Raw genomic sequence first — 19,507 nt, forward strand, 5'->3', positions numbered from 1 at the left:
TTTACAACCGATTTTGCGTAACACAGTGAAGAAATAGGAACATTTGCAGGCAGTCAGGTATGCAATCTGTAAGCAAGCCGCATCCCAGCCTACCTAAGACAAGCTGGAAAAATGTCAGACCCGAATCGTCTAGTCATGAATTCCAAAAAGAAAAACAATCTCGTTCTTAAAAGCATACCAACCAATTTGACGCTTTGTGATTGATGCTAGTGAGAACAGCTAGCGTGAAACTGTGAAACAATGGCAAAGTTGCTAACGAACCATGTGCTGAACCCAAATACCGATACAAAAACTGGCTAAGTGAATGAACTACAAATGCAAAACCATTAGCTTCGATTGTGATATAAGAAATGACGTAGGGTACTCAAATGCAGCAAAATCTAAATACTCGCGGTGCTCGAAAGATTGAGACGAAGAACAGAAAGGGTACCGTGCACAGCCCAATACAAGCAGAAACAAACAAACAGATGAAGGTAAATTTAAGCGTAACGAACATAATCCGTCAAAAAAAATCTGAAATGAAATCAAGTGCTTTTTCCTCTCCTCACTCGCGTATCACGAGTTTTAATGCGTTTTAAGACAAGCTACATAGAAACAAATCAATACAGCAAAAAAAAACACCCAAATAAACAAATAAAAACTAACTAATGCAACGATTGTGAGGCCGTTACATGTTGATCTTTTAAGCGAAAAGACAGCAAAAAATACAATATTTACTAATAACGATAGTTTCGTATACCTTTTTGGAAGAGGACAAGTAATTAATGATAAGGCCGTATATTCACCTGAAATAGAAGCGTTTTCTGTTCTGTTGATAGACGCTATTGTGTACAGCTGCATGCCATCGCTTATAAAAAGGTAGAAATTCACACGCTCTGCGGTGCTTGAAGTAGCAGAAGGCAGAACTTGTACCGAGGTTAAGATTCATTTCGGTTGTTTCGTCCCAACAGCTAGCTTTGCTTACACTCTTAATACTAATTAGTGGAACGAAAACAGTTGGCAGTATGTTACAAGATCTTCAAGCATGTTTCGAGGCCCTAATAAGCCCTTTCCTCTGCCTGAAATATTCACATTTTTGAAGCATACTTCACATTGCAAGCGATTAAGAAAAGGTACACACCAGTATAGAAAACTCCAAAACACGAAAACAGTTAACTGCAAGGTAAACAGAATTTACAATCATAATAAGAACACAAGCAACTAGTAATAAGTATTCTGCGCTTAACACGTCAGAAAATAGAACAAAACAGGACAAGCGTGCACAAAACCATTTGTTGCTTTGAAGGTAACATTTTAACGTAAATAAATGCACAAAAAGCAGTTGGCTAGTTGTCAAAGGTGCAAGAACTAAAGAGATAGCAACTTAAGCACAAATGAATTATCACGTTTAGGAACCAGAAATCACGATGCGATACCAAGGCATGCCAGGCGCATTGTATAGCATGTTGCTAGTATGCTGTAGGGGATGTGCTACCGCTGTAAGATAACACGGTTTTTTTTAAAGTGATTCGATTTTGTTTTACAATATTAGTTCACGCACCGCCAAGCTAAATGCAGCGACAGTTGAATGATGTTCACACGATACGTTCAAGGTATGGTTGCAAACAATACGAACCGCAGTCTCTCGAGCAAGCAACGAGGGGATGTTAATGAGCGTAAAGCTTTTTGCCTAACGAAATAAAAATACAAGAATTTCAGATTTCTTCAACAGTATACAAACTAACGTTTGATCTTTGGTGAAGTGGTGAAGGAAATGCTACCAAGGACAAACAGAAAACGTTGCAAAATCTTCGCGTTATTTCAATTCCTATGAATGATACAGTAACTTCTCTGTAGGTTGTTTGCACACTGGACATCCTTTAAGGCATTTGCAAAAGAGACTACGAAATAAATGAAAAAATGAAAACCAATTGTTGCGTATTGTTTAAATTGTTAAAAGACATTCATAGCAGTTGTTGCGCGATTTTTGAGGTTTCAAACAGTTGTTGGGCGAATCGTATTCAACTTCATGAATCTGAAAGATTCTTTGAACTGAATGGATTCGACTCTGAATTTCTATTCTAAAGGTACATGACTTCTTAAAGATTCATGAATCTTGTGAGAATTCTACAACTGAGCTGTTGAATTTTAGAAAATTTATGTAATAATGTAATTGAGAGTGTATGAATCATTGACGATTTATTCAATGCTTTAGAGAGTCGATTTCATATGACCCATTATTCACTGATTTTTCTTAAATGATTCTTTCGACACAACACTTTGTCGTCCAAACTGTTTACCCGCACAAAAATGGATATAAACTCCATTACCAACAGATGTGTTTTTAATCGAATATCTCGGCGCTTCCCGCTGCTATTTCTGTCAGCTGTTTTTTGGCGCAAACTTTGCTTGTCACTTGCGAAGGGACAGCGGTATGTTGGGGCAGCCCAGCAGCCACAGAAGAGCTGGCGAAAATATCTGTTTAATTGGTAAACTTTGCTCGTATCTCCGTGTCGGCTCAGCATGCAATCGGTTCCCACGAACTGCAGGAAAATCCCTTGCCATCTCTTTTCATCGTGCCGTGTACTGTGGTCCTCCTTCAGCGTGTGCTTTCCCTTTCATCCAAGTAACCGGGGGCGAGAGCTTTAACGAAATGCTGAAACACAGCTGGAAAAGCTTTTCCCAGCTGTCACCTTGGCCATACGCTTTTGCCACTTACACTCACGAACGCAGAGCCAAACACACACACGGGTGGAACGATTTATATTCGGCGCCGACGCAAGAACCACCTCGTCGCTGCTTTGCTGTCACGGACTCCGCACGGCATGGCTCTTGAGGAGGGTTTTTTTTTGCTTCATCACACCAGTGCCAGTGGCTGGACCGTGGCTGCTTGCCCAACGTCGGTAGTAGTCGGCGAAGTACACTGCTCGTTTGTTCACGCGTTTCCGTGTTCCGTTGCTTGGTTGCATCGTTGGCAAAAGAACTGCCCCATCCACTGGTGTGGTTGGTATCCGTGAAGACGCGCTCGAGTGCCATGGTTGCTGTTGAGCTGCAGCTTAGTTATAATTAAGCAAGTGGTCGTCGTCAGCAACCTTGCTCGCTTGTAAATAGGTGCTCTCTAGATGAAGTGAATGAAGTTTTTGTCCTGCGTTTTCATTCGGTTCCGAAACGCGTTATCCTTTGGGGAGATCCCAGAACCATAAACTGTGTGATATACTGACATTGTGAACTGGCTCTCCAAGGAAATTTAGTATGGAATACAGGGAAAGAACGACAATTAAAGGTGAAAGTTTCGGGCACGGCATGAGGTCAAACATTAGCATCCATTTCCATCACAAAAACTTCAATGTGAGGTTTACAGTGGCGCTTAAAGATTTATTCCCCCCAAACCATCCATCAAAGCAGGCATCGGTTTTTCAGCACCTTTGCCCAATAATTTCCTCCATGGTACGTGCGAAGAAAGGTGATTTCAAATCCTTCCAAACATCTCGGGCTGTAAAATTTTGTGCTCCCTGATGACATAATAACCTGTCAAACAGTTTCCATGCAAACCGTGTTGCCCGCGATTTTTCCGCCTTTTTCCTTCCGCCTGTGTGGGGAAAACGGGTGTGCGGGTGAGAAAATAGGCAATAGGTGAGAGAAGGTGTAAACGATCGGGCTGATGAGTGAGTGCCGCTACACGAATGTGTATGTGTGGTTGCTATTTGCCAAGTGCCTGAGTACGTGCTTGAAACTGTTGTTTTTGGCATTTTCAAGCACGTACATTGATTATTTTCACGCGCTACAAATTCTATTCACCTATCGTGTGGTAACAGTACCCATATACTGCACTAGCAGCAGCAGCTTAACGAGCGAAGCCGGTTGTTTAGTGTGCGTATGTGTGCATGTATTGAATGTGTTTTAGCACTTCGTCTTGGTCAGTAAATGCCAGCACGCTCGTCATTCCCTTCGATGAGTGATTCGTACGGCAGTCGGAAGCGAGTGTGGTGTTGAAGAATTGATGTTCTGGAATAGGGAGCGCATGGGGGAGAGCAACAGAGAACGGGAACTCGGAAGAACGAGATAGAGAGCGAAGGAATTCCATGATCTTAAGAGTCCGACATTCTTACCTCAGGCGACCATACCTATGCGGGTGGGAAATATTGGTGATGAAGGAAAAGGAGGACTTGAAGCGGGGCTGGTATTTGTATCCGAAGTTCCGATGATGGGTACGTGAAACAAACCAGATGGCTACAATTCTCACACACAAACGTTTACCACACGCTACACGCGCTTTGCTTTGTTTACGTGTATTTCAATCCATCCGCCATCGCTTCACGCTCATCGGAATATGAAATTGTGCGGAAAATGGAACTCCATTCCCGATGCAAATCCTCTTGCACCGGGGGGAGCGGTTTTCATGTGCGGACCAAAATGTGTTACTCAAATATTGAACAACTTTGATGGAGACGCATGGTGCCGTGTACTTGCAACGGGTGCTCCGGACAGCAGACGGTAGATTTGCTTTATCTTTATGCATAAAAAAGAGCCCCCGAAATAGCCTGCTGAGTAATAAGACAAAGTCGTAAAAAATGTGTCGCTCCTGTACGAATCATAATGTTGTATGAATAATGTGTTTTATTGCCCGTCTAGTAAAAAATAAATAAGTGTACATCCAACAATAGACCAGTGTGCCAGTGTGTGTGTGTGTGTGTTTAGAACAGACGCCGCATAACAGACGTGTAGCAGCGTTCGGCATCGATAACTCGTCAGTTCGTATTCGCCACCCCCACCGAGCGCCAAAGCATCGATATCATCCCCAAAGTGGCAGCAAAATTTTTGGCATCCCCAAAATAGAACCGCCGCCATACGATCTTGAGCACGAACGCGGCCTACTACGCTTATCGCGCGTGCAGCGAAAAACAAATGGAAGTGATTTTTGGTGGGGTGAGCAGGGACCGAAATATTAAAGTGCTGTCGCACACACGCACGTAGCGCATAGTGCGAGCGCGTTTTCCCGTGTGCGAATGTTTTGGTCGTAAAAGTCTCTGCCAGGTCTCGCGGGTGGAAATGTGTTAGAAAAACGGGAAAAGCTTTCGGCGTGCTCGAACGATCGAAACCACGCTGCGCTTGCTTGTGTACGCGATGTGAGCGTGAGTGTGGCTGAGTGGCGGCGCTGGCTGGTGAGTGGCGTACGGAGTGAGTGTATGAGTGTGTGCTTTCTTGCTCGGTTCGGTTTTCGCCTTGCGCTACACTTGTGCCATGTGCTTTTGTTTACGACCCACGTGCTTCGCTGGAACGTCGCATTCGTCCCGTGCGCCTTGGACGACTTCATCGTCCGTGACGTCAGATCGGCTGCGCTCGTCGGTAGCAGCAACAACGTGTCGTGCTGGTTCGCGATGTCCGATGCCAGTCGCCGTCTCGGTGTGCAGTAGCAGCAGCGCGGCCCGCAGCGATGGTTGTACGGTTGTTACGGCTCGCCGATCCACTACAGCCGCGTAGTGGCAGTGTGTGAATGTGCATCGTGCCGTGGATAGAGGCGGCCGTGGCACGCAGCAGTACATCGCAACGGGTTGGACATCGGCTGTGTCAGTGCGGTGTGTCCGTCCGTCCGAGCAAGGAAGCAGTTTGTTTGCGCGCGTGGTTGAACGTGCTGTTTGTGGCCGCTGGTGCGCGCGTGTGTGCATTTGTTCTGTTTGTTAGTGGCTTTTCCCCTCTATACTCTACTCTCACCGGCGTGGATCGGTGCACATGACCGGCGAACCAATGACTGCCCGTGGAGCCGTTGCTGGACGTGCGCCCCATCTACAGCCCCCACACGCCAACCATCCCCTGCAAGCGCTACGCACGGACGACATTGAGGTGCAGGTCCTGGAGCAAGGGATCGAACTTTGTAGCAGTGGCGAGCGAAAGGTAAGTGTGACACTCCGGCAACTCACACACATGGGGCTACTGGCTCGGTGGTGCATAATAAAGTGCTCACAAGCCACCGGAGGATTGAAGCCACATGACACACACACAGTAACAAAGATACACAGTTTTAGAGCCATCGTCGGTTCGGGACCGAAAGTGATGTGACACACGCGACGCTCATTAATGTCAGTGTCAATCAAACGGAATCAATCCGTTCCGCTTCATCACATTAGAGCTTGATGGTGGTGGAGGTGGTCGAGCGTTGAGGTGGGGGGAGCGGCGAAGGTGGTAGAAAGGAAAGAAAAGTCAGAAAAGAATATGAAAAAATGGGAAAGTATGTGCCTAAGCGCCTGTAGAATCCGCACGCGTTAGAGCTTTGTATCAACCTTGCACTGATCGGACTGTTCCTTCCCTTGGCTTGGCTTACAGTTGTGGCGCGTAAAGTGGCAAACCTGCTGACAGTTATGTAATCGAGTTGATTTATTTTCCAACCACCATTGTGACGATGCGATACGATTTTGGGACCCGAAATAGTGTTGAAGTTCTGACACGCTCTGTCTGTAACGTGCTGTGAGAGTTGTTTACGGGTCCCATGTCTTGTTGTTTTGTAGCGAGACAGGTAAATAATATTTACCTTTCAACGTGGAACATCTCAGGCAATTGCTGAACATTCAACAGCACCAACGTTTGCTCACGATGTCTGACATTCTGCATTCGTGGCAAGTTTATTTACCTAATTTTATATTTAATTTTTAAAGTCATTTCCTCCCGGTGACCCCAATTACAGCGACCCAAACGTTACAATTTATCGATGATCCAATTGTGTCCGCTCACCCATAAAGCAGAACGATAAAATCCCACCGGAAGTCGTCTGGTACCGCGTTGCTTCAATTATCTCTTCCGGGAGACGTTCCGGAATCGGCTTCCCTTTCTGGATGTGTGTGTGTGGGTCGGTCCATTTTTTTCTTATTCGCCAACGGACGAAATTGGTTCCATCAGGCAAACTTAATGGACCGTGCCAGGATTGGGAAGCAATGTGTGCGCACTCACATTGGGACGCACTGGGCGAAGGTACGCGTAATACTTACGACACGCTATTATAATGTTTGTTGAAGCGAAAAGTGGAGAAGAATTTTGAGAACAGTAACAAAAGAAGGAAGAAAATGAATGTCTAATTGAGCGAGCGCCGTTATTTATTACTAGGGTTTGGACCATTTGGATGATTAGAACGTTTCTTTGGGGAAAGCGTGGAAGACTTTACAGTGTAATGCTTAATAAGCCGTTATTAAACCTTTATGAAGCCCTCATAACAATATAAAACATAACTTTAGCTTTATTTTTGTTTAACGTTTTTCCTCGTCGTAAGCCGTAATGAAACCCTTGCAAAGCTTAAATAAGCCTCCCAATAATAATACAAAACATAACATTACGTAAATAATAAATGTTTTATCGAACTGGTTTCAAGAGCGTTTATAACACCTTCCTAAAGCTTTGAGCAATGTTACACAGATCTAATATTGTTTATAAATAATTGTTTTTTTGAACATTTTTTCATGTTTGTTTAACTCATTACATCCCAGTGTATGAAATTTAATCTCTTTATCCCTCCAACTCTCAAATACATTCTTACTCTCTTTTAAAATAAAGTACCTTATTAAACTAAAATGCCTAGCTGGTTTTTAACGATATCCTAGAACAATTCAACATTTATAGATTCAAGACTTCAATTAAAAATGATGAAAAATGAATTTTTGATATTCAGATATCTCAAGTTCTGAAGATGGTCAAATGAATGTCTTGTCCTAGTCTGTCGTTTCTAGAAAGATTACAAAGATAAATGCAATTTTGATTAAGATTTCATGCCCCTGGGATGTTAAGGCCCCTGCGTTAAGGTTTATAAAAAGAGTTTATAAATCCGTTCCAAAACGTTACACGAAACATAGCTTTTGTTTCATAACTAATTGTTTTTTAAGCATTTTTGCTCGTCGTAAAACAATTTTTTTTTCTAAGCAAACTTTAGAAAGGTAATGTTAACGAACGATCGGTCTCCCATTACCCGTTGCCGGTGCTGTTTCGGCCCCACATTGGCAAAAGTTTTTCCAATAGATACTTCGCCTGCCGGTAATTATGGCGCAGTGTAACGATCCTTTTTGTTTTATTTATGGTTTTAATTGGCACCTTTACGAGGTTCCGCTACCGTCCGAACGCACCTGGTAAATAAGTGACCGGCTTTGATAAGCCTGCCTTTGTGATACCACAGGCTTCTGTTATGAGGTTAAAGAGGCATTTTTACTCGCCTCTACACCGAACTGCCACCGATCTTGATAAAGAGAAGCCATTTTGTTTGTTGCTGTTGCCGTAATGGATGAGGTTGTCTAGGGCTCGTTATGAGCAGCTGGTTGACAGGGTGTATTCTTGGTTCTTCGCACCCTTGCACCGTTCTTGGTGGGCTGTGCGAAGGTCTTTTTCCAACGGTACAAGGCAAGCAATTCCGCTTCTTTATCCTCACACTATCACTGTTTTATTTAGTGTGCTTGGTTTCTTTTGTGTGTGCCAGCTTTTAAGTAATTTACACCTCCGGCATCGATCGGGTAATGGTTGCAGGAGAAGTCGTAGCCCCCAAAAGCAAGAACCACCGGGGGAAAAACTGTTCACATTTCGTTGCCCCTTCATATTGGTGCAGGAATAATTTTTTTTTTTTTTTGCTCAAGCGCCAATGTTGAATTTTTGCCCAAAGTAAGTGGAAGCAACTCCAAAAAACACACACCATCTACTTGCGCTTAAACATTGCACCAAAAACCCGTTCGGATGGTACGGTGAAAGCTTACCACGCTAAAGCTTGGTGCGATGGAGGCGCCCGGTGGTTCATGCAAGTGGGTTTAATATTTTGGCGTCCCGATCCCGCAAGCATATGCGTATGGCGTGTGCCATTTGCCGCTGCCGCACCTAAGACAAACCGGGGCTGGGAACAATAACGAGAAACAACCAAAAACGTAGAAAACAACACGTAGTGAATGGGGGTTTCTTGTCATCATCTTAGCTGCCATTTTGCTCCCGGAAACCGGAAGGCAAACGCACACGTAATTTATGATTGCACAACATTAAATAAGTAACGAGTGTGTGTGTACCCCCCACCCCCCTCCGTGCACGATGGACTGTTGCCAAATGGAAACGAACCATCCCAGTTTGCGAGAGTTGCGAAAAGTGCTTTGCTAGCACAGCCACCCCATATCGAAAAGGCTTTGTACCGGTCATGGGGAAAACTAAGTACCATCTCGGCGCTTTTTTTGTTTGCTAGTGGTACCGAGAGAAAGTTTCAGTTTATTGTACGGTTGTGTGTGTTTGTACGAGGGGAAGGGGGAGCGGGGGGCCATTCAAGCACTGATTGAATTGGTAATTGAATAGGGATAATAAGATTGTTTCGTAGATTATCCACTTATATCACTTAGAGCGTTGGGCGGAAAGCTTTTGATTATTACGAGGCAAACAAATCGTTCCGGGAATGGAGCGACCTTGGCCGTGGGTGGGTCAGTTGTATTTGCAGTCTTTTGCCTACTAAATAAACTAGCGCAAAAACCTTCTCGTTGCTGTTACATGTGTGTTCTGGCACCCGGGCATTATACCCGTGATGTGGGTGGTTAAAGTTTTAATTGCGATCCCAACCATGTTTCTTTCACTCTCTTGCTCACATAAACGTGCCACTTGGTCGAAAATCGTTAGCATGTAAATGATGTACCAGAAACCTCTCATCATGTTTAACAATGTTTTTCTCGTTGTTTTCTTCTTACCCAGGCTGTACGCATTCACACACACACACACACACACACACACACACACACACACATACGCCCAGCCATTTCAAAGTCATTTTGTATTATCGGATATCCGACCCTTACACATTGTACAGCTGCACCCCGGGAAAGTTGTTGACAACGAACGAGGGAAACTTTACCCACTTCAGCATCCAGCAGCAAACCGGAACTGTGGACCGAACCTCTCGTGCCTTCACTTCCGATTCTCTTTCTTTCCCTTTTTCTTTGTGAATTTCATACGTGCGTGCGTGTGTGTGTGTGTTTGTGCACGTACAAGGCGAATATCTCTTGATGGACGTTTGTGTCTTGAGGCATTTGGTGATGAAAACCATCGGTCCCTGTGCTCAGGTACGGGACGGGAGTTCTGAAAGTCCTCCTCGAAAAAAAAAACCTCCCCATCCCACCGTGTCCTTCGAAATTCGCTCAAGTGTCCTAACTTTCTGGGGCCGTAATTTCGCAAGTGGAAATATTGATCGAATGCGAGGAAAGATAATTTATTGTCAGCCGAAGAAAAGAAATGAAACACCACTGCAAACAATGCCACACCATGCTGCTGCCCACACACCCACAGCGAAGGGGCGTGGACGCGTGTGTTCTTTGTTTGCTTCCGAGCCTCGGATTTGGTTAACTTTATTGAGAAAGTGTGGCGCGGTTGTGTGGCGTGTGGATTGGAAGAAATCTATTCATCATGATATTGTTCAACTTTCTTCATTACGACGTGGTGCTCCGTGGGTCGTTATTTGCGGCTACCAAACAATCGGAATAGTTTAGCATATAGTCGAAGCTTGCCAGGGGTGCTCGGGTGTTTACTTACGCCGGGAAGCCCTCCTCGCGAAAAGGGGAGTTAATGGATCTGAACTAAGCTCTTTTAGAGTCGTGTGGCTAACCGTTAGCACGGCCCCGATGAATGTAAAGCGATCGAAACCATCATCAACCGGTTCGATTGCATGTTTATTGTTTATTTTGGGGATTGAAGTCGATAAAGGCAATGACTGGGGAGCAACGTTGTAAAATAAATTTGCCTTTTATGAATGAATCAGCAACGGTTTCGCAGCTTGCCCAGTGAGAACATTATCGTTATCGATGTATTTTGTGATTGAATATTCATGCTAATGCACACCTCACGTGTGTGGTAGAGCTTTATCACAACTGCCAGTAGGTTGGTGTGAATCCGTTGCAACAATACGCTGAAAAGTGAAGCCGCGACCTTTCGGCAACGTGAATAATATTGCCATCATGATGTTGCATTAAGCCGGCGCTTTTATTGTATCCTTTATGAATGGAGCATGATGACGAACTTTTGTCCAAGTCAAGCAGAAAAACCGTTTTCTCATCCCATGCTTTATGGTGCGTAACGATCGCATCAAGCAAGTGGCAAGCTCCCGGTTTATGTCTAACCAGATAATTCCATCTGCTGCCATAACATAATTTCACCGCAATCATCGCGTAACAATCTGTCTGATGTCGTCCGCCCCCCACCAAAAGCCGGATCGAAACATCACAAAACCATTTCATTTGCCATGGTCCTGGCTTGGTTGCTTTCCCCTGACTCCCCGGGGGTCATTGGATACGTTCGATTCACCGCATGCAGTTCAGGCGGCCATTTCACCCATTTAAGTTGTGCCCCGCTGCGGATCATCATAATCCGTGGCCCAATTGTCGTAAATCATTCATCACTCATTACCCAATCATTCGTCAATATTCGGTACGTGCCATACCGATGGCTGGTTGGTCCATCCAAAGCAAGGCAATCTAAATACGGCCAACCGTTAAGGCCACGTTGGATGGAAAATGCAATTATCCCTTGCCCGACCTTGGTCCCCCATTTGCACACGTTTGGTCCCGCGTGCACCGCGTGGTGAGTGTGCGGAAAATGGGCAAACTTTTCCCTCGACGGATGGTTGCAGCATTACGTACCGTGATTCGAGGTGTATGTGACTGTGAAAATATTCAGGCAGAAAGAGCTATGGATAGCAACTGAATACTGCCGTGTACCACTTGTCGTATCGCTACGGTACACAATAATGCTTCCGTAATTTGTTTCATTTCCTTTGCAAAGAATGGTATGAGCTTTATTGAGGAGAATAGCAGAACAATTAGTATACTCACTGCTTAACACGGATTAGGACGCAGTAGAGCTTCGTTGTGAATGTTAGACAAAACAAACTCAAGGAGTTGAGATAGCCGGTGCTTCCTGGTGGACGGATCGACGCCCTCACCTTATTTCAGTTTCGTTCTCCGACAACATCTCTGTTCATGTATCAAGTCGAAAAAGGCTTCTCGGACTGGGTCGTCCGGTGTCATTCTAATGACATGACCTGCCCAAAAGAGCTTGACTAGTCTAATTCGCTGTACAACTCAAGGAGATCTTCATTATGTCCAAACAGGGATTTTGGGAAACGTCCATGGCTCTAGAGGTGTATGTGTGTGTCGGAACAATTCTTCTTGGATAATCGCTGCAGGTGTTTTGAGTGAAGAAGTTTCCAACAGACAGAATCGTAATCAAGACCCTAGTGAAGTTTTGGACGACTTCAAAAGTGCGGTCACCTACATAACCTTTGCGTAAGTCGGGGTTTGAGATTTGCCTCGTTAATCTTCAATCGAAAGAGTTCTGTGGTCGGCTCCTCTGCTAAGCGTCCACCGTAGGAATCATACAACGTCAATCAATAATTTCTATGCCCTTAGCATTTGAATTGACAAGAAGCTGTAGACTTGGATGAAGTCTTATCCAAGATCTCAAGATCAGTCGCTGTTGTTCCCTTTTTCGAAATTCTCCTATTTTTTGCCAACTATGGAGTAGATTGGGGCAAGTTGATTATGAAATATTAGGGAGAAGATGCTGTAAACGGGTTTTCTACACTGTAATTGCTACACTCTAGCTTAACTTCCCTGCTTTATATGGGGTAGTATACCCCATATAAAGGGGGGGGGGGGGGGGGGGGGTACCTATTTCAGGTCAGTTCGATAACTATTCCAACACTGCCTGCCTGGATAACTCACCTAAGTCAAAGATAATTCCGCAGTCAGCAAAGAGCCTAGACTTGGATTATGGGCTAAATATTTATGATTCTTCATGTTCAGAAATTCATTCATTTTACATGTTCTTTGTGTGTAAAAAAAGTTTATGTTTGTGATGTTTGTTACAAATGACAGCTCCAGCAAAGGTTGATTTAACTACCACTGGGCTTTCAAATACAAGCCCTCAGAGAATATCGTCAGTTTGAGAAGTTTGAGAAGACGAAAAGGTACGTCCATCAGTTAGTGTGGGGGTAAACCGATAAAAACTAACTGGAACTGTATAACAGAGCCAAGAAACAGGGCAAAAAGTAACAACCCCGAACTGGAAAATTTTGTTGTGTTACGAGATATTTTTTATTGAATTATTAAAAATTGATTCTTCCAACAAGACATCGAAATAGCTTTCGTTTCATTGGTTTTATTCGATTTGTGATTTTTGTGGCGCTTTGGAAATAGTTTACCACTGGCAGCGAAGAGCGATCAGAAATATTACTAAGCGACAAGCACCATAAAGCATAAAACTGGGATGAATGCTACCAAAAATGCTGCTCGTCCAACATTTGCCAGCGTTGACCTAAAACCATCCATAATACCTCGACACAGCCACAACCACCCGGCCCGCGGTATGCGAATGCGAAGCGAACGGCCAGCGTCCAGACATTCGACTGCCGCTTACTGCTATGAATGTGTAAAATTAGGTTAAAAGAATCGATCCGCACCGTAACAGTCGCAGCTTCTGGCGTCAACGGACGGTCGGCAGAAGGCAAACCATCTTCTCGTTGTCCGATAAGAAATAGCAGCAAAATTGTGCCAAAACCGAAATGACGAACCGACAAAACCGCTTCCCGAATGGAGCTTTTCCCCTCCCCTCCTCGTACCAGCCAGGAACACGGTGGGCCACCGTTTTCCAGCAAATGATAAACTATTTCCTGCCAGTTTGTGTCACTTCTGCCTGCTGTGACAAGTGACGTGCCGCATTCGGGAAGGCAACACTGGCGGGTTTCAGTTTTTTTGAAAAGACGTTGCACTAGCGCAATACCCGTACACGTGCGCTGAAGTGCGCTGCAGGGGCCAGGTAAAGGCTAGGTTTGCTGCTGGTGGCACCGTACCGAACAGATGCGATTAAATTATTCACCTGCCTAAGATCGGTTTGCTGTGCGGGAGGTGAAGGCACGTTGAACGTTGGCGGGATGATGGCAGGAATTGGAAACACCACTATTCCCGGTGCATTCGAAGAAATGCTGTCAACAATGTGCCTTCCCATTTTGCATTTGCGCTTGACACAAGTATCGGTCGTTATGGGTAAGCTGTTTGTGTTGAAAACTTCCTCTTTACCACCTGTGCGATCTACATTTTTTGGTGGCGGAAAACAATCTTTCAATACCTTGATAAATAGTGGTGGTAACAAAACAATTTATTACAAAAAATAACTTACCGTCATTACGCCATTGCGTTTAATTGGACTTACGCTGCATTGGGCAACGACTGGAACTGTGAAAAAACTGGAAGCCGGAACAGTGGATTCCTGCTATTTTTAAATCGTTAACACCGTTTTAAACCGTTAGCATTTGACGTAAGGGTCTGTCAACATCTTGTTGCTTCTGTCTGCTAACCCATATCAGGGAAGACATTCGTCATTTGCTGCCTTTTTGTCTTATTCTTGGACACAACGGTCACCCCACCCATATCAGCGCGGCATGCATATTTTACAATCCAATTAGCGCACCTAAACGTCCATCCAGCTTACACAGCAAGCCTTATTGACACCGCGTTTTTGTCGTGGTTGGTCTCTTTTTCTCTTTCATTCCGTACGCCGCACAGCCCAATGTAGCTAGCGGGCCGCCATCCGGCAGTACCGGTGGCCCAAAACCACCCACCAACTTTGGACGGGGCCGCATGAGCCTTCAACCATCCACCACCGGTACCACGTCGCTCGTCACAGGCACCACCGGATTGGGCACGGGCACTAATGGGCCGGCGCCACCACCCGGATCGCGGATCGCCTCGCTCAAGAACCCGGTCGGATGGGTGTGCTGTGCGCCGTGCATTTGGCTGAGGAGTTCATCCGCCGTACACAAGATGGCGATAACGGCCGCCACGCTGCTGGTGACATCGCTGCTCGTAGCATCGCCGATACTGTTTCTGATTTCGGCAGCACCGTCCCAGCTGCCGCGCGATTGCTTTGCGGCCGACGAGGACGACTGTCATCCGACGCCGGCACCGCCACCGGTTTGTGCGGATCCGATCTGCCGTGCGGCAGCCATCAGCATATCGTCCCGCATGAACTGGGACGTTGAGCCGTGCCGTGAGTTTAAGAACTACAGCTGCTCCACGATGGAGAGTAGCCTGCGGGCGGTTAAAAGCGCACAGGAGCTTGCCGATACGCAGATGCAGCGTAAGCTTTTAAGGGTCTTCGCCATGCGAGGGGGGTGGTTAACGTTTCGTCCTCGAATTCTTATTCCACAGAGCTGCTGTCGCTGAACACAACGAGCGGAATATTTCGAAAGCTGGGCCGACTCTATGGCAGTTGCCTGCGCCAGGAACTCAACGACACGAGCATTAGAAGGCGCCTGGAACAGCTCGGTGGCTATCTGCACATCGGATCGGTGGGACCACAAAGCATATCGCCGTTGGTAGCGAAGATACAAGCGATCGGACCGCTGCCACTGATCGGCATCTACTACGATCTCAGCTACGGCCGCAAACCCCAGACGCTGCTGATCATCGATGGACCAAACATGCCACCGAACATACTGGAGGTACGGTAACGCCGACCGGGCACAATGCTCCGCGAATCAGCTCCGAAACGCTAATGGTGTCCGCGTGGTCACTTCCCTTTCGCCCCAGAACCCCGTTCGATGGAATGGACCAAGGGCACCGCCCTATGACGTGGAGGAGGTACCGGAGCTGCTAGACGAGCTAATCAATACATTTCTACCGTTGGGGCTGAGCGGTGACCAGCGGCAATCGGAACGGAACCTTATTTTTAGCTTTATTCGTGAACTCAATCAGGTAATAAAAACATGCACACACACACACGCACATCAACCTGGGCCGGGATGGAAACGTTGACGTAGGACGCTATAGGCTCCCGTCCAGTGGATGGGGGACAGTGAAGCAATTTATGAGGCCTCTTAAGAACGGAATGTTCTATCTTTACGAGGTGTGGTCCAAAATAGTCCAAGAGGTTTAATAACTGATAAGTATTTATCCACCAAAAAACAAACCTTCTGAATGTGGGAATTAATAGTGGGTGTTCTTACAGATGCAATTAAACCATGGTGGTTTATTTTTTCCTGCATTGCTTAATGCGATGTGCGTGGCACATGAAACCGATCGGATGGAATTATATTGCTGATATCAGCTTACACATGTGTTTACGGTGTGTCATCCATTGGCTAACATGGCTAGAGCTGGCCATCAATATAACCGTCCTTCTAATTCTTGAAGTTCTTCTTGAATTAACGCTTACATAATAATTCACACATTTTTTTGCTTGTATTTGGTTATTTGGTCCTTATAATAAAATAAGACATAAGCTTAAGAAGGGAGATTAAGGGAAACAAAAACTTGTGTAAGTTTAACAATCTAATGCAAACTGCCTTTTCCCCATTTTTACACAGATTCGAAGAAATTATGTGCAGAAAGATTTCACCAGCAGCTATGTCCTGAACAACGTGACTGCCCTTTTAAATGCTCATCCTTTCGTAAGTGACCCACAGCAAGACAAACGGTTTGCTGTATATGAAACAATGCTAGCGTTTAGTTTACTGTTTTCCACCCGTTTCCAGCTGGCCTGGTCCGATCTGGTACCGAGCAACTGGACCGGTCCGATCGTGATTCGAAGTCCCGAGTACCTGCGGCAGCTTCGGAAGCTACTGCTGCAGTACCAAAACCGTGTGATCCACAACTCGCTGCTGATGCTGTTCGCGCTCAATACGCTACCGCCCGGCCGGCCGTCACCGTTGGTTTGTACGCGCGCTACAAACTGGGCCCTGCCGGAGGTCACATCCGCCCTGTTCGTGGCCCAGTACAGTGAGGAGGTCATTCGGCACGCTATACAGCGGGTAAGTGTTCAGAGTTCAGGGTCGAAGCGCGGCTGGTAACCTTCCCAATGGTCGACGGAATGTAAGAATGATTACAGCAAGAACACCGTTTGACTTCTGGCACGCTATCCTTTGACCGTGAAAAAGGTCCTTCTTTTTAGGGGGGGAATTAATTAACGCTACCCTTAGCCAACGGTCAAATTACACCAATCCTGTTTCGGTCTGGTTTGAATTGGTTTGAGCCGTGTTGTTGCTAGCTATGAGGTCATGTTGAATTGGCTTGAGGCTCACATCAAGGCTCAAAATAACCCATTTCTGTGCCTACTACTTTCGTGGTGGCATATAACAGGTTCCACTCCAAATCTCCCACGAGCCGTTTCTAACTAGTTGCCCATCCAGTTGCAAACACCTCGACATTTGAAGCATCTTTATTCGCAAGCTCGCGTCCCATGCTCGTGTGTCTCCGGTAAATGTAACTTCAAAAGTTTGACAGGAATAAGCAAAGCCACAACAACAAAAAAAAAACCTCCATTCCGTATATCGTAACACTGAAACATCCCTCATGACATGATTTATGCATGTTCACATGGCAACAAAACGATAACATCATTACTCATCCGCTATGTAACATGCGTTTAAGGTTAATTTACGAGCACCGGGGAACCGGGCCTGTTTTGCGACGAAACGACGGCCACGCCAGTTCATCCCAGATGAGCCATAAATTCAGTCCGGTGTAATTTTGTGATTTTCTGCAATATCTGCTGGTGATTTGATTTACCGCTCAATGGAACCGTTTTGCCTGCAGACTCTGTCGGCCCACACCCAATCCGGCCAGCTCATGAAGATTCGCGGGGTAGTGTTTTTTTTTCTTGCACGCATGTTTCCTTTGGGTTTTGTTGTTCCATCTTGTCGTTATTCCTTGCAGACGGAAGAGATGTTCGAAAACATGAAGCAACATCTGAAGCGAGCTCCATCGCTACGAGGCGCAGCACTGGTGCGGTTGTCCCAGCTGAAGGTGCAGGCCAAGGTTTGGCCAACGTTGTTTAACCGGACGGAAATCGCTTCCGTGCTGGATGAGGTAAGTAAGGGGGGTGTTTTTTTTATCTGTAAGGTGCTGTTTCGGAATGCTAACATAAGGCGGTTGTGTTTTTGCTCCACAGATCGAAATCAGCTCGGACAATTGGTTCGAAAATGTGCTGAAAATTTACGAAATCAACAACAATCGGACGAAGGCGGTGAATTTTACCGTGGACTCTTCGCAGACAGCGTAAGTAGTGGACAGTAGTTGTAGCGAAACTATAAGCCTCTTTCATAAAGTGTTTGTTTAAAGACTGTAATTCCCAATTAACTGAACAATCAAGCTCTTCATCTAACGAGTATTTCTTTTAATGAGTTGTTTGCAATAGCTCTTACAACGAGCTAATTACTGCAAAGCGTACATTCTAGTTCCTGGAGTTACTCGATGCCGGAGTTGATACATTGAAGAAATATTGGTCTCATATGGCAGATGTCTCTCAGATCTGCTTGTAACGTAGAATACTAGCTTAGAAGTCGAAATTTCGAAGCACTTCTAAAGGAGTAAACTTTAGAATTTCCTAAGAATACCTTGAAGATCCGGACACTCACGAGCGCAAGAAGTCTCTCGCAGGTTGAGAAGCACAAGTAATGTAATACTAGAATACTAGCTTGGAATTGGTAATTCTAATGAACTTATAATGGAGTACACTTAAGACTTCCTAAGAATATCACGAAGAACTTTTGGAGTTATTGATGCTAAGAAAACAGTACCTACAGCAGAAGATCCTCAAACGTAATCCTCAGTTTTCCGGAGAAATTCTAAAGCTGTTGGAAGTTTATGGTGTTGTTTCCTTATCTTTTAGAAAACATTATTCTAATGAAGTAGTAGCACCACTAGTAGTTGTCTCGTCAAGTGATTTCTTATCAGTTTATCAAACAATTGATTATTGAAGCATCTGTAATAGAAACTTTGAATGAGCATTGCTTCAATGCGGAACGGGTTAATTCATTTTCCATTCAAATTGGTCCTTAAGGTAGATGCTCTAGAATAAGATGTGATGTTTAATGAATTATGATAGCTTACGCTCTGTTTAAATGCAAGTGTTCCTTCCGTTCCATTGCAGATACGCGTATCCACAAATATCGAAAGTATTCTACGACACCCTGTCCCACTCGATCGTTGTACCCCTGTCGGTGATCCTGGTGCCGTACTTTAACCCAGTGCTTCCACCGTACCTGCACTACGCCTCCCTCGGTACGACCCTCGCCAAAGAGATTCTGCGCTCCATAACGAAAGCGTTCGAGACGAAGATCATGCAGTGTGTGCCGAGCGCCGTCAGTGTCTTCTCGAACGCGAGCCGGATGGAGCTGTTGATCCATTCCGGCGGGTTGCAGATCGCGTACCATACGCTCCTGTCCCTGTCCGGACCGATCAAGGGCATGAACCGGCTGCTCGGGTTGAGTATGACGCCACCGCAAATCTTTTTCCTTATCTCCGCCCAGCAGCTGTGTGCCGAATCCGACTACGGTGGGATCGATGTCAATTCGAGTGATTTCGATGAAATGTAAGTTGGGCGCGCGAGCGTCGCTCATATCGAGCGAGAAAAGAACACTAATTCACCTGTTTTCCTTTCTTCTCCTAGACTTGCCTGGCTGATTTCGCAGGGCGGCAGTGCATCCGATGTCTTTCAGTGTCATTCGACCACTAAGTTAAGTTACCAGAAGAATTGCGACATATGGTAA

General features: G+C 45.4%; 1 protein-coding gene across 1 annotated transcript; it reads left to right on the plus strand.

Moving 5' to 3' along the window:
• The first annotated feature begins 5,709 nt into the window (after window positions 1–5,709).
• Window positions 5,710–19,507, plus strand: LOC128706742 (uncharacterized). Its single transcript, XM_053801685.1, has 10 exons — window positions 5,710–5,871; window positions 14,523–15,096; window positions 15,168–15,460; window positions 15,549–15,713; window positions 16,325–16,408; window positions 16,493–16,768; window positions 17,673–17,825; window positions 17,908–18,014; window positions 18,889–19,329; window positions 19,408–19,507. The coding sequence occupies exons 1-10, from the start codon at window positions 5,710–5,712 to the stop codon at window positions 19,505–19,507; spliced, it is 2,355 nt and encodes a 784-aa protein (XP_053657660.1).

Source organism: Anopheles marshallii, chromosome 2 (assembly GCF_943734725.1).
Source record: "Anopheles marshallii chromosome 2, idAnoMarsDA_429_01, whole genome shotgun sequence".
NCBI classification, from domain to species: domain Eukaryota; kingdom Metazoa; phylum Arthropoda; class Insecta; order Diptera; family Culicidae; genus Anopheles; species Anopheles marshallii.

Coding starts and splice junctions, on each gene's coding strand:
- LOC128706742 (XM_053801685.1), top strand. CDS start 5,710: ATGACCGGCGAACCAATGACTGCCCGTGGAGCCGTTGCTGGACGTGCG. Junction 15,461..15,548: donor TGCCACCGAACATACTGGAG/GTACGGTAACGC, acceptor CTTTCGCCCCAG/AACCCCGTTCGATGGAATGG. Junction 17,826..17,907: donor TCGCTTCCGTGCTGGATGAG/GTAAGTAAGGGG, acceptor TTTGCTCCACAG/ATCGAAATCAGCTCGGACAA.